The sequence below is a fragment of the Drosophila persimilis genome, unplaced genomic scaffold (assembly GCF_003286085.1).
Source record: "Drosophila persimilis strain 14011-0111.01,24,50 unplaced genomic scaffold, DperRS2 tig00000431-arrow-pilon, whole genome shotgun sequence".
NCBI classification, from domain to species: Eukaryota; Metazoa; Arthropoda; class Insecta; order Diptera; family Drosophilidae; genus Drosophila; species Drosophila persimilis.
The window spans coordinates 859,326-875,138 of record NW_020825312.1 but is presented as its reverse complement, the minus strand read 5'-3'; the positions used below and the strand labels follow the sequence as shown (position 1 = coordinate 875,138).

Sequence of the window (15,813 nt, the reverse complement as noted above, 5' to 3'; positions counted from 1 at the left end):
AGTGCAGCGTTTATCAATTTGTCAATCAAAATGTCAAACTGCCATCTCATAACGGCTGTATTTTATATGCATTGAACGAACTACTCCAGATCCTTTCGTTCGTAAATACCTGAAAATTCCAACCTGAAAAGTTGAGTAAGAACAATGCGAAGGGGAAGTTTTAAATATTTAATAAACGTCTGCAAAGTAAGTTCAAATTTCTTGGCGATACCAGGTAAAACTTTTCCAAAATGGAGCAGTACAAAAATGTGAAACTTCAGCTTCCTTTTGCTTTTTCTCTTGCTTTCCGAGCGGTGAGAATAAGCTGAAGTACAATATGTGTGCCATGAGCTTTCTTGTCTGAACTATCACCATGTCTGTATTTAAATTTAAGACGAGGGACACACCTAGAACCGAACCTGTTGATGTTTTTGCACTTGCTGCGGGAATTGCCACAACTGTAAATGCCGATACAGAAGGTTGTTTGTTGGCCCAGCTGTGGCACACTGCTACGATATGAATATAAATTACCGAGCGACAAATCGCTTGTCCCCACATTTGTCCTTATTTGCCAGTTGGTTATTTATCTGATCAAAGTATGCCACGGCATGATACAGCACCTGCTTCCCACTTCCTACTCAACGAAAATTCCGCACATACATTCCAGCAATATTTCGTCCGGAATTCAATCCAATCAAATGTTGCTTGCTTCAATGTTGTTGCTTCCGTATGTAGCCCCAATGTAAACGTATTCACCCGTTTCTTTTTTAACATCCATTATTTATTTAGTTTCTCATAAATTGTCATTTTAAAACACCTTTTTCACTACATAAGTATGGTTTTTTGATATTCATTTTAATACTCAGCTGCGGCGGCATCTGTCATCCGTTCGCGATATTAATCGTACTCCCTGTTTTCTATTCATATTTAAACACACACATTTTTTCTTTGGTTTCTTTTCAACTTTGGGATACACGTAATTTCATTAACTTTAAACATGTATGTTTGTATGTATGTATGTATGTATGTATGTATTTTCTTTGAATAATATTTGACCTGTCTTGGGGTTTAGGTTTTGTTTCTAAAAACCCTTAACTAGTGGTTAAATACTCTCAAATACAGAAACACACAACATGTCGACAAATTTTTTCGTACGTAACTCTTATCAATGCTTAGATCTATATCTGTATTTCTTATTTTACATAAATTTTGTCTTATTTATAGAATTAGTTCTATGCTTTAACTTTTTGGTATGTATAGTATGTGCTTACTTAATATTATTTTCTAATAATTCTCCCTCCATATGTCGAAATTCTTTGCCATTCGTTTGTCCATTCAATCACTATCTCTGACCGCACTTAATAGGGCGTTACGAGTAAAACAACATACTATTAATCTTGGCTAAACTTACACACATTTCTTTATTTTTGTAATAATATTTATGTTTCACACTTGCCTCTTACATTAAATGAGACTTTCTCACACTTAAGTGCAATTTCCGATTAAATTTACAGTTCGATGAGTATTCTAATTATTTTCCTTATCCAAATAATTTCTATCGACTTGGCTATAATTAAACTAGCTTATATTACGTATACGCAATGGAAACATGCCAGAAAACTGCGATAAAAAAACCAAAAGTACAGCAAAGCCGTTGACACATATTTTGAAAGCTTGTTTTACGATGCAGACGGGAACAGGGAACAGGGAAGGGGGACGGGAATGGGAACGGGAACGGGGAGGATGAGTATAGTGGTTATGATGCCCGACATCGCTAGACATAAACTTCCAAAAGCGGGGCTCGTGGTCAGCACAATTTTGCGTACTTTTGGTTTTTCTTTATGGTTTTGGTTTATTTATGTGTTTGCCCCTTGCTACCCCATTTCTTGTTTATATTTAGCATTTGATGCCCTAAGCTGACACTCGTATAGCTATAGATCTCCCCTTACTCGTACATATATAACATATACATATATTATGCCTCTGGATATACTCGTACAGTTTGCTTACATGCTTATACTATGCTCGGAAACACTTTACAAGCGCTTCGAGCTGCAATTGCCTTAGACCTAAACATTTTATTAACTATGAAATATTTGATCATATAATAGTTTAACTTTTATGCGCAAGACTGCCTGCAGTCCGAGTTAATTATTTAAATAAAGACACACACCACACACCCAACTATTGGCTATAAATGACAGGCCCCGAAAGAAAAACAAGCATCCAGGGGAAACTTGAATGGGAAACTTGGAGAACAAAAACAGGCATCGATAATAGAGGATGCACAAAACACTGCATAGAGAATTATAGTTTAAAGTTATAAAAGGCTTCAGTCCAAGGCCGGATGTGGCATTAATAAACTCCATTTCATGGTCGGAAACAATTTTAGATTAAATATCGATTCAATGCCTGAAGGCGAATCCGCAACCAGCTGTCAGCCAGCTTCAATACGAGTATATTCTCCGAGTTGGCTCGGTTGGCTTTGGCCCGACCAAATCTCATCAATGTCAGCTTACATATGTTTCTCTGTATGTATTCTCGTCCGCTTTCTGGCTCCATTGCTGTGCTCCATCAGCCGTTGAAATGTTTCGCTCTTCAAAAGTCGAGCAAATTATTTTCGTAGCTGGTTTTCCAGCTGCCATTGTTGAGGCTGCGGGTCCATCAAAAGCTGGTAAGAAGGGGCAGGGGCTTAAGTTGACATATTTCCACACAATTGAGCCAAAAACTGGCACATCGGCACAGGAAATTTAATTCCCTGCGTCTGGCGAATGCCAAGACCACAACGACAAATGTTCGACAATTGTTAGGTACAAATTGAATCCGACCAAAGCAAACGTTCGGGGGAATTGCGGATGGGAGTCACCCTTCCTTCAAGGCATTGTACGAGGACTAGTATACGACATATATAGGCGAAATGGCGCGGCAATTCCCGCGACTTGAATGGCCAAAAAACACAATATAAAACGGCAGAAATAGCTGAATAAAGAACGAGCACTGCCTCCAGGACCAGTCACACCCACACATCCATGCATCCGTAACCACACACCCACCACACACACACTCCCATTAACATATGTATACATATTTTATATCAACGACTTGTGTAGCTGTTTCAGCCAATTGCTAGACCATCCTCCCTTCCCACTTTTTACGCATCGTTGTCACTTGATTTGGCATTTATCAGCATTTCTTTCCACATTTTCTTCCTTTTCTTCTTCTTATTTCGTGAGTTTGACTTACAATAGGACTCTCCAGCATTCAGCCGCCAAATCCCTGCATATTTTTGGCTTGAATTGCCAGCACAATTCAATGAAAATCCATCCGTGAAAATGCCTAGAAATGCGTTTCGAAAATCTGTAAGACACAAAGAAGAAGAGTTGAAAATAAGATTAGTGATTGACATATTGATGGGTGGACACATGAGCGAATATTCTTGGCAATTTCAATTTGTTCAAGGCATTCACGAGTAACATCATCTGAATTTATCCCCCTTATTGTAGATAGCTAAAATGTGCTTTTTAGGCTTAATTCCCACGCATTTGTCGAACAATCATATACAAGTATGTATATCTTTTGAGTCATTCCACATCAGAGGCTTCGATGGTTCCGTATAACCTTTTGTCATGAAAGCGGCTTACGCCAATTTGTCTGAATTCCTATGTCGTCTAGGTTTGAGACTTTGCCAAGCAGCAAATCGCATTTGAATGGGCTTGAAACAGAAATGTATGTCTCAGAGCAAATAAAAATGGAAACATTCAAACATTGCTTTGTTCCTAGTTCAACATTAGCAACATCACAGCACAGTGGGGCTTTCGGACATTTCAGCTTGCAAAAATCAGTACAGACACTTTTTACACACTGATTTTTTATTAATGGATTGTGGGGGAATGTGGTAGGACACGGACAAAACAGACGAACGTACGGACAGCTGATGCTGATCAAGAATATATGTATATTCTTTGTGGGGTCGGAAAATCTTTGAATACAGGGTATAAAAAGGTCTACTTTGAATGCTCATATATCCGATTTCAGCCAAGTTTGCATTTCTGACAGCTCAAAAAAAAAGTACTCCATCAAATGCGTATATTCAAGTCATCCAAGGCTCTCATAAAATGTTATATTTTTGCCATCTGAATTCGGCTAGGGCTTCACTGTGCATCGTACCCGTCGCTAGACCATAGACCGGCTCCAATAGTCTGCACAATCATCGGGTAGAGGGGCATCGGATTGCAGGATGACCAGGCCAACAAACAAAACTGTGCCACGCCCCTGCTTTGTCATGGTTTCAGTGGCCTTCTGGGCAATCGAAATCGACATTGTCCCCTCCTATGCTGTGCTGTCCTGTTCTGTCCTGTCCTTGCTGGCCCCCGGTGGGCCCTAATTAGCATTAGCTGGTTGTCAAGAGCGTGTTCCATAAAACTGCATTACGTATACGTATACGGTACTGAGCGAAGCGTTGACAGACGACGTTGGCTTGCATGTCATGCAATTTTAATCACCCTTTAATTATTTAATCCATTCCATTACCACCTCGAACGGGAGAAGAACAATACTCGGGTTAATTAATCCTTGGTTTTAATTTTAAATTGTTCGGGATATAATGTATTCTGTTTTATATTCAGCTCGTCTTACAGCAAAAATGATGTTGCAACGGTGTGTAATAAATGAAAATCGAATTAAATTAAATTAAAGGGAAATTTAAAACCGGCAGCTTTGCTGACGGTTTAATTTTCCAATCTGCAAAAGTTTCCTCTATCCCCAATGACAGCAAAAATCTCAGCGACTTGCGTTTAATTTGCGTTTGAGTGCAATGCATTTTTAATAATGTGCCTTTTTGATTTTCTATTGAATATTTGATGTCTCCCTCCTCATTTGGAATTTGACAATTTTTAATTAAAATTACCCGTCCAATATGGAGCTCTTGCCTTATTGGCACAAAAATAACGCTCCAATTGCGGTTGTCTATATGGAATTTTGTTCTGGCGTTCGTAGTCATCTGTGGGCGTGGGCGCATATATCGATTTGTTATTGTGATGATGCTATCAATTTGCATGTTGGGCTTCGATGGCAAATTGGTGAGCCATTTCCTATAAGAAGCTCATGTGAAAAGCAAGAGCAACTTAGCGTCTTAAAATATTAATTTTAAATCTAAAATTAGATATTTATTTTGAGTACAGTAGACCTTGGAGTGGACTTATTTTAACTTAGACGTTATTGGTATCAGTCATCACCTGATGATACTGGAATTGGAGGGCAATCCAAACTTTGCTCTCAATTGAGCTGATTCATACACTTGTGCGGTGTATTTATAAAAAGGTTCTTCATTGAGTTGTAGGCTCTCGACTTTTGGTTCTGTGTCCTGCCACTGCATTTAAATTTGTCCGTTCATAATCACCCTATTTCTGTAGCGATAGCCATTAGTTTTGCCGGCATTCATTTGTTCATTCCATTTATAATCCGTGCCTCATATTCTCAGTATAGCACTACATACTGGCTTAAGAGTAACCACAATGACGCAAGATGTTGAGAAAATAGCTAAGAAAACATATTTTTAGAGCAAATAAACTTTTGCCGGTCGTTAAACTGCAAGAGTAATTGTTTGCGAAGAAGGTTTTTCAGCATTTTTATGAATAAAGGATAGAAAATTTAATTTATAGATCCCATCCGCAACGGATGCTCTTTTTTTGTTTTCGTACTTATAACCCCCAAACAGTTATAGCTGTTACGGTGCATTCACTGCAGAAAAAAATGGCTTGCGTGGCTTTAATGAACGCGAAAGCGGCCAACAAATTGAATCTACTTAAATGCTAAATGCCTGCCGCCTGGGTGTTGGTAATTGAAGTGAAATTTCCTGACCAGCCTCGCGGAAAAGGCGAAGAAAACCAAGTGAAAACGGGAAGTGAACGTAACGGGAAAAGTAGAGAGTATAGAGTATGAGTAGAGAGTCAAACAAAGGTAAACTTCGCCTTCGCCATGGTCTTTGGTCTTTTTGTCGCCTTTGTTTGTCGCCCCCGGAGTCGAGCAACTTGAATACCGCTTTATTAAGTATTCATTATCGTCTACTCCCCCTACCACTCCCACTCCTACTCCCAGAAATGGGCCATGTAAATATGCGCTGGGTGCGCGTAGGGAAATTACTCGTATACGCATTGTGTTGCGGTGTGCCTGCCAATAGAGGGACTTGGCCGCAAGCCAGTGAAAATTGTAGAACCATCTGTGACCCGAGGGCTGGCTGCCTCAACGGTCTTGTACTGTGCGTACATACATTGATTGCCATCGGCACAATAATGTTTATGTAATTAATTTTAATGATTTTACTTTTGCCTTTGTTTCCGCTCCATTCTCAAAAAAGGGTCCCCAAACCCAAACACACAAAAGTTTCCTTTTATTGTTTGGCCATTGTCTGTATGCGGCGATTGTTCTTTTACATTATATTCTATATGGTCCAGTTGCCAAAAGTTTTCCCAACAAAATCAATAGGGAATGGGAATAGAATAAAATATTTAGGAAACAGACCAATAAATAAATCAATGGGGTGGAAATTTATGTAACTTCCTCGTAGGTGGTGACTCTTTGGCTCTGGGTCGAAAAATGTGTTTGCTAATTGATGTGGCTGAAACAAATGGCCAACGACTATCAACAATCCATCTTACTTCTTCCCAGAAGAATCCCTGTCCCGTTGCCCAGCAGGAGGACTTACCATGTATGCCAAGCTGTTTTAGCTGGGAATGCGCATTCCTGTCAAAAGCAACCACATCCAGTTGTAAGAGTACATTACGACTGCTCATGACTTGAGTGGATTTTAAGTTGGCCGCAATTAGATGGTGACACAAACAAGCTCTGTGCACTCATCACTTCTCATGTGGCAGGTGGTTGGAGAGTGTGCCGCAGGCTCGACAGAGAGACAACCACGACGACGACAACAACTCAACAGGAAATGTTCTTTTTAATGAGTGGCGATGTGGACTTAATTTAGCCCACAGATAGACAAACACAAGGTCAGGCAAGGATGATTATGGTGTCAGGGTATTTAATGAATTTTGCACAGAGAGTAATTAGGCAACGACAGGGACAGGGACTGGGACTCAAAGAGGATCGGATCGGATGACAGTTCAATGGGCCCGACACGTGTTGGTCTTTATGTAAATGAAGGTGCCACATTGAATCGCAGACCCATCCGGGTTGACATCATCATTTAATGGAATGTTATCAAGTCATCGCCGTAGCCCCCCCGCCCCATCTACCCCCTCCCAGCCCTTCATTGCTTTTATTTGATGTTTATATTACACCCACAGCCGTGGAGAGTGGTTTAAAAACCAGTATTAGAAAAAAATTACTCAATATATGCATGACATAAAAACATTTAACGCAATGAAATTTAATGAGCCCAAAATGGCGCAGTTACAAGTACAATAATGCCCGGGCGCAGGGCCATGAAGTATGCCGAAGAGGTTCTCCGCCTGTCAAAGGCGCCTCCGCCTCGAAAGTAAACTGATGTATTTTTAATTGCTGCATACATTAAAATAGATTTACATGACAAGAGGCAACGGGCAAGCAGGCCAAAAACACAGTAACGTCCTCGCAGAGGGTCAGAGGCAGAGGCAGACTCGCATACTCGTATCCCATCACTGCTCCCAAAAAAAAGGATTCCCCAAGTCGGTGCTTGGGGTCTGAGTCTGACTCTGACCTGGACAGCTCACATGCAAATATTTACTGTCTCCAGCGAGGAAAGCCGAAAGCAGAAAGCAGAAAACGGAAAGCAGTGGGCAGAAAAAGGCTTCCTCCATAGGCTGACTTGACAGAGTTCAGCATTAGATGAACCTATGTAAATCTGGATGGAATGCTTCTATTATTGAGCTTACTCCTTGTCACGGACATTAACCCTTGGAAATGTGCACGAGTCTGTGGGTTAAGTGAGGTCTTAGAACTCAGGCTTTGTGATTTTTCGAATATTTAACATGGGGTAATGAACTTTGAATATATTTATTATTTTTTTGTACTCTTGCTCTTACATTATTTGGCAGAATTTAAAAGTCTCAGAGTCATCTTGACAAATGCAGATTGTAATCATTCTTTGTCTGCCACTAAAATGTTAATTTAGGCCGGAAGTTTCGGCGTGATTATGGAACTGGAACTTGCCCTTCAGATAATGATGAATAAGTGAGGCGATTTCCTTACTCATGAACGAAGACGTTGTGCAAAACTTTCATAGATGTAGCTTCAATCCTGGTATAGAATTGATGATTTGCATAAAAACAAACGGAAATCGGTACATATTGACTGTGATCAAGAAGCGCTACAATGTTCTGACAAATTTTAATGTAGGATAGAGGGTGGTATAAAACATGGATTTAAGGGCATAATCAGGTATGAACATATTATCTGAAGAATTATGTCTATGGAATATAATTGCAAACTGTTAAGACCTATATCTAAACAGTGCTTTCGATCACGGATACAATATCCTCGGCAGCGTTGCACAACAGATCGTAGGAGAATATGTAAATGGAGTCCCGAAAGTATTTCATTTTCGTTAGCCTCCCCATAAGCAGGCTGGTCGTAGGTTCGCTCTGGAAGGTATTGTGTGACTCTTTGGTCACGACGCAGCTGGGTATATTCTCATTGTCCTGCTCTTGCGTGGCGCTGAGGTCCTGCAAGCGCTGCTGCGTGGACTTGAGAAGCTGCTTCTCTAGCTGCCAGACCTTCTCCTCCCACTCCTCGATGCGGCTGACGATGATCCCGCGCACATAGTTGAGCTTCGTGTAACTGCGCTCCTGCGGCCCGGTCAAAGCGCTCCCTTGTCCGCGCAGTCGCGCTAAGATTTCGGTGAGTTCCTTGAATAGGAGTAGGCGCTTCTGCGGGTCCTTGTGGTCACAGACCAGATCGATGAGCATCCGAACACTGTAGTCCCACTTCGGATAGGATCGGAAGGGCTTGTTCGCCGCAAAGAACTCCTTGAGCTGCTCAGCGTCCGCATGAGTGGAGCAGTGGAAGGTTTTGTTCCGTCGGTTGAAGGCCTCGCGGTCCTCGAGCTCGCGATCATAGGGACACAAGATATGATGTCTCTGCTCAAGAGGCAGAGCCATATGTAGCAGAATCTGTGCGGAGCTGCGTTTCGAGATCGCTATCTCTTCCTCAAGTCGATCGAGATACTCCTTGGGAGGGGAACAGCGTCCGTGCAAGTTGAGGGTTAGGGCACAGGGACGGTAAAAGAAGAAACGCGGCCGCATGGCCAGCAGCCATCGCTGCTTTACAATCGCCACCATTCGCGGCTGGAACATGACGGACACATCGCGAATCTCTCCGGGCTCTAGCCGGAAGGCACTGTCGTCGAAGACGAACTCGTTGTCCTTCGCATCGAAGAGCGTGTCATTGTATGCAAAAGAACCGACGCGCATCCAGGTGAACCTGATGACATCTGCGCCACTGTTTTCGATTCGCATTACGGTGCGCAGGTGGTGCTGGTAGGGATTGCAGCTGAAGGTTCGTTCCAGGATGGGCGAGAACTCCGGAACGTGCGGCTTGTAGTGAATGCCATTGATGAGGACACACGCGCCAGTGCAGCCATGCTGACACCTGCACCCTGGATTTCGTTTGGTCGAAATAGTCGGCTTCGCTAGATTGTCGGGTTCCGTCATGTCGATCACTGAGGAGCTGGATATGGGGCCCAGGGACTCAGTGTTACCGCGGGGAGTGCCCAAGCGCCGCCTGCGGACAATTTCCAAGTTCTTGATGCTCGGATAGTACTCCAGCACCCTCTGTATATTGGGAAAATCCTTTACGATGCGATCTTTCAGAAGTTTCGAATTGATCCACTTGCTTCTGGGGAAGTTCCTAGAATCGTCTGTGCCAAGGAGCTCGTCAGCCATTTGTCCTGGTATCCCCACAATCTCCACAAAGTCTTTCTGAGGCCGAGTCTCCTGAACAGGATCCGCGCATGGATGGAGCTCAGCTAGGGTGGCCTCCTTCTGAGTGGGATCCCTTGGTCGGGCCAGGTCCAGTATCCGCTTGATCGTCTCCCTGTCCCGATGGTCAATGTAAGTGGGATGATTGAGTAGCATCTCCTTTGGCTCCTTGCCGGTTGCCTTCCGAAGTCTCTCCTGGAGCGCTCGCCTCTGACGAAGCGTGTTCTTCCAGTACTCCAGGCGCTTGTCTACGATGCTCTTTCCCGATGACGCACTTCTTTGGCTGACGGCGACGGACTCGCACGTTGAGGCTGAGTCCTTAAAGTGCCCCAGTTCTAGGTGTGGATTGAGTACATCGTCAAGGATGCCACTGGCCAGGCGTCCAAGATCCGATGACCCTCCATCAGATCCGATCAGTAGATTCTGGCAAGAATCTGTACAGTTTGTTGGAAATGTGCTCATTGTTCTGTAAATTTCTGTTTGAGTTATGATTCTGAATCGACTAACAGGTCAAGGGCAAGCCCCTGCGAGACAGAAATCTTTGTACATACTACGTCTACAGAAAAAAGTTCTACATTTTACACAGTTTCAGTCAAAGTTTCAACTCCTGGTTAACAAAGCTGTCAGAGCAAGCAGCTTGACAGTGATTTTTGCCACTTGTTTTCGGGTTCCTGCACACCCCACTGCACACATTAAAGGAAGGGAAGGCGCGTCCTACGGCTGCGAGAAGTTCTCCGAACAATATTTCACGCCCTGACTGGAGCTCGGCTGTCGCTGGTGCTGTCGCTGATGTATTTGCTGTTATAAATATCCAGGGGCCAGCGACTCACTTAGTCGCCCAAATGATGTGGCATTATTCAAGTTATTAACTTGAACTTAGACAGACCATATACAGACCATCCATATACGTATACGCACCAGCATTTTGGGAGCAATAAGTGAGCTCTGCCATTTCTCAGTGGGGTGGGGCAGGGAGTGGGAAGTGGGGAAGTGGAAGGAGGAGCTGTCAACGCGCATTGCGTTGTTTTCTTAGCGCGTTTAGGCATTTTAGACGAAATTAAATTTTTGAAATATTTTTCTGCTTACACAAAAGTTGCTCTGGGGAATTGTGTGCCCGACTCCGACTCCGACTCGGCTGCGGTTGTTGGAAAGTTTATAAAATTAATTTGCCTGTGGCTTACTCCCGAGAGCAGAGGAACCAGAGGAACCAAGAGAAAACGTACCTTTAATTCAATTACAGAGTTTTAATAATGTATAAGCTATGCTAGTCGGAAATTGTCAAAGGACAATCACTGTTTGGCTTACAGAGCAAAAATTTTATTGGAAAGGGCAGTGAGCGACCTCCATTACCATTACCATAGATGGCTTGCGGTCAGGAGCCGTCAGAAGATCAAAACAAAAAGTCAGGCGAACACAAGGCTTTCCAATCCATAAAATAAATGAGAAAACTCCAAAAACTCCAAGTGGGATTACTCTGGATTTTAGGCAACCATTTTTAAAAAGTTTCGCAAATGTCCAAATATTTATAGCAAATGTTTGATGGTGAGCAAAAGTTTTGCCGAAAAATTACCTTATTTAACCTGGAAAAAAGCGAGTACCGAAAACAATCCATCACGCAGGCACCAACCCATCCATCTGGCTTCCTTGTATTGATTTGAAAATCAACTTAAATTTGCCTATGCTCAAGCTGTCCGGACAGGACAAGGCTTGACATGGATCCAGCTCCAGATCCAGTGAGCCAAGTATTACAGCCCACTCAGCCAGATTGTCATTGACGAGAAGGCCCCATGGTGAATGAATGATTATTTCTTTACTGGCACTTGCGGGGGATACTCGTATGAGTTTACTCTTATATACATACATTCACGTATGTAGATATCCGATCCCCAACAGCCATGGCCAAGACTGTTCGCTTCGCTGTGGCTTAATGAGATGCAGGTCGCTTCCATATCCAGGTTGTCACAAACATGGAGGGAAAAGGCTTCTACAAGACACAGTTATTGGGGTCGGGACTGAGTGTGGGACTTTGTCTGCGATATTCGTTTCTGTCTCAATTGCAGCTCCCTGCGTCAGCCCTGATTAAAATAACGTTAACATGCAGTGCTTTTCATCTCTGAAATTCATTCATCAGCAGTGACAGTGACACTCCTGACTTGGTCTTGATATGGTACGCACTTTTGTTGGTTTAATGTGATTGATTTCCCTCGTACTTTAATTATAATTTTCCCTGGAAGGGCCACGACTAATGATCTGAGGCAACTGAGCTCTGGTCACAGAAAAAAATTAAAGAAAAGCCCAACATGAGCAAGTAATTTAAGCCATTTTTTTAGTTAGGACAAGTTTTGTTGGAATTTCTTTTGCCTTTTGGCGTAATTCTGTTACCTGTTTTTTTTTCTTTTTTTTACCACTGCGTGTGTGTTTGTATGCCATAAATTATGAGCAAAATATTTGTCAGGATTTGTATCAGCCAAAAGGTGGTATGGTATGACAAGCTCAAGGCCTGGAAGTTTGGAGAAATAAATGTGGCTCAGAACAGGAACGAGAATAAAGGCATTTGCCTTTATATTTTTTGGAGCTGTCTCTCTGGAGTTTTATCATTTTGTTGAAATTTGTTGGTTATTCTTTATCATCCCAACTATTCAGTTTCAGCTTATAAACATATTTTCTATATTTATTACAGGACATCATTTAGTCGGTTATCATCTCTTGCATCCCATGAAAGAACAGGAAAGGAAAAGCATCCAGCTACCGTCGAGCTACATTTATGATAATATTTCAGAGCCAGCTCTTGCCAAGATTTTCTTGTCTTTTAACATTTTTTTTTTGTTTTTTTGTTGGATCTTTTTGCTCACACGAAAGTTTTTCATTCCTCTCACCACTATTCCCCAAAGAGATGTTCCAAGTTCTTTTTCATCCTCTCTTGTGATGTAACATTAAAGTGGAAGGTCTTTAAGGAGCAAACATGCTCGCAGAGGCCAGAGCAGAGCCAGAGCCAGAGACAGAGGCAGAAGCAGAGGCCCATCAACGTTATGGCCAGCATTGTTTGCTCTCCACCATTCAGATTTTGTTTGCACTCGCACATAAATTAAGAACTGGCTGAAAAAATTCTGTTGGCTGATGACGGCCCCAACACCAACAGCAACCCAGCCAGCGAAGCAGACTTTTTCTTGACGCCCCTTAAGTCCCTGGCAACGCCACCTGCTGTCAGGTGGAGGTGCAGGTGGAGTCCTCGCAGAGAATCTTCCCGGAGAGTCCTCGACTCAAACGCAATTACAACGCCTGGCTCGCCTTGTGCTCAGCTCTACTTGTTTGTATGTCCTTATTTTTTCATTGGACTTCCACGGTTCTGTAGACTGTAGGCTTGTCACTTGCGGCTCTTGGCTGCATAATTATGCCTTTCCGTGGGGGCAGAATAACCCAGTCTTTCAGTCAAAGAATGAAAGAGTGTAGTCCAATCCCAGAACATGTACAAAATGCTATAATGAAAGTGTAATTATATTTGCTTTTTGAGCGGGAAAAATGTGAAAGTAACCAAGAATGTCATCCCATTCTATGCGAATTGCCAGCTCCATTTCGCACATCACCCATCCCCAAGAACTCGTGCAGAAACTGTTTTGGTATTTCTTGTTGGGCACTTATTATAAAAGGCATTTCTCGCTTCATTAAACGTTTAATTGCTAGATCCGATGCCTAGGCAACACAATCGAGGCAGGGCTCTGGCAGACTGGCAAAAATTGGATCTCTTTGGAAAACTTCAATAAATGCCAGGCCGCAAGCATTTTTAATATTAGCTCTAGTCCCCTCCCCGACTGCCGAGTACCGAGTTCTGAGTGGTGAGTGCTGGGGGCGCTTGACTTTTGCCTCGCCAATCATTAAACACAAAATTTAATTAACTGTTAATAAAGCATCTAATGAAGACAGCACCAGAGGCAGCGCGGTCCCCCCTTCCCAGTAGGTTGCGCCACTGTCAAGTTAATATTGCCTTTGGCTCATATTAAGTGGCGCTAAGCTCTGCTGTCAACACAGGGGGAGCCAGCACCAGCCCTGCCCAGCCCAGCCCTGTCCCATTTTCTCCGTGTGATTTCCTGTCCCTTCTGTTTGCTAGGTTCTGTGTGTGTGCTCCCCTGGTCAGGGATCACAAAGAAAACTTCAAGCATAAATTATAATGGAACGAGTGTAAATTAAACAACTGCGGTAGCGGATTGTGTTTTTAAAAAGTTTTTATTTTACTTCGAACTTCACTGATATAGATTTAAGTAGAGGGTCACAAAGGAATTCCGGGCCAAGGGATTGCGCGATCTTAATATTTAGCTAGACTTTGCGGTGTCGCTGCTGGATCAAGACTGATTTGAACTTTCTGATCTTTGCATCGTTGATCCCTTTCGGGAATCGTTTTTCTATAAACATTTCAATTGATTTCGCCATCCCGAGTATTAGATTTCGTCATCCAAAGAGAGAACTGTAAAAGGCCTAAAGTGCAGGATCTGCAGAAAGCCGGGAGTGAGATTGTTTATGAGAAGCCGGGTGTGGGCAAACATTGGTTTTCCATTTAGGCGAGTGTCAAAGAATGGGATTGCGGCGGGGGCGCTTGAGATTGTACATCTTAGAAATCAATTAGGCGGAGGCCCAAGATTGAAATTGTTTTCGTTTTGGAAAACCAAAGATTGTTTACAACTCGTATAAGAGCTCAATGGAATTGGGTACGTTAACTCCCCCCATTCTTAAATGTTTCGTCCCGATACATTTTGAAGTTCTGATAGAGCTCTAATTTCTTCTGACAGTATTTGAATGTTGCTTTCCACTATTTCTTCTGACGGTATTCTTATTGATTTAATAAGTACAAATTTGGTTAATTTATAGCAGAAGTAAAATAACATTAACAATATCAAAATGATTAAAAATAATGTTGTTAATGGTAAGGCCGTATTACCTAATGTTATAAGGGGATTTAAAATATTAACATTATCAAAAGAAAATTGCTTATCATTTGATTGTATATAATCAACTAATTCAAAATCGCTATATCTATGATGCGATATATATTTTAGAATTTTACCCTTATCATTTATGTGGCTTATATTATTTATTACAATTGTGTTGTTGAATATAAGGAGATACGATCCTAACAAAGTAGTATTGTCTACGATATTTTTGCCTGAAACTAATATGGCACCATCCTGAATGATGTCTATTTCTTTGTTTTTTTTCCCTTTTTTTAGTGCAGTTGGCTTTAAAGCCATTAAGTAAATTGGTGAAACAGGTACTCTTTAAATTTATTTGTGCGTAATTGTTAAAAGTTTCACTTTTAAAATTATTCATTAAATAGTATTTCTCCTTACATTCACAAACTTTTTCACTTATAACTAACATTCCATCATTTTGTGAGATGGCTCTTGCATGGTAAAACTTGCAAATATCTTTAATTTGAGGATATTTTATGTAAATGATTATTAAATCTGCATTTCGAATTATTTTAACCGTTGCAATGTCCAACAGATCAGACAGTTCAACATTATGTTTTTCATGCTTATAAATGTCCTCTATTTCGTTTTTATTTAAAATTTTTGTATTGAAAATGTTTACTTTTAAGAGGGTTATGGTATCAACTAAATTTAGTAGGTCAAAAGTTATTAATTTTAAACGATGCTTTCTCAGTATCGTTTCTTCATTGAAGATGACATTCTTTAATGAATTTGATAGCAATTCAATTTCTTTGAAAAATTTGGAATTTATTACAAATTGTTTATTATTATTTTCAGTTAATTCATTTACTTTATTTTGTATTTTCAAAAAGTCGTCATGATCAGGGCTGCCTGCTATCCATTTCCAAATGGTACCTAATTCATTTATTCCCCTTTCTTTCCGTTTTGGAACTAATTCTGAAATCATTAATTTTAATAGACTTAAGTCCATTGATATTTCCCAC

At 41.5% G+C, this 15,813-nt stretch overlaps 2 protein-coding genes across 2 annotated transcripts in view; both read right to left on the bottom strand.

Annotated features, from left to right (window-relative positions):
- Window positions 1–2,094: 2,094 nt before the first annotated feature.
- LOC6595748 (neuropeptide Y receptor type 6) overlaps window positions 2,095–15,813 on the bottom strand; it is a 28,805-nt gene continuing 15,086 nt past the window's right edge. Inside the window, exon 3 of the mRNA XM_002021329.2 lies at window positions 2,095–3,336. The gene's annotated coding sequence lies outside the window, so the exon portion shown is untranslated. The remainder of the gene's footprint in view (window positions 3,337–15,813) is intronic.
- On the bottom strand, window positions 8,288–10,349 carry LOC6595746. The gene is made up of 2 exons (XM_026989586.1): window positions 8,656–10,349; window positions 8,288–8,550 (listed from the first exon to the last, which is right to left on the bottom strand). The coding sequence occupies exons 1-2, from the start codon at window positions 10,347–10,349 to the stop codon at window positions 8,415–8,417; spliced, it is 1,830 nt and encodes a 609-aa protein (XP_026845387.1). The 3' UTR covers window positions 8,288–8,414.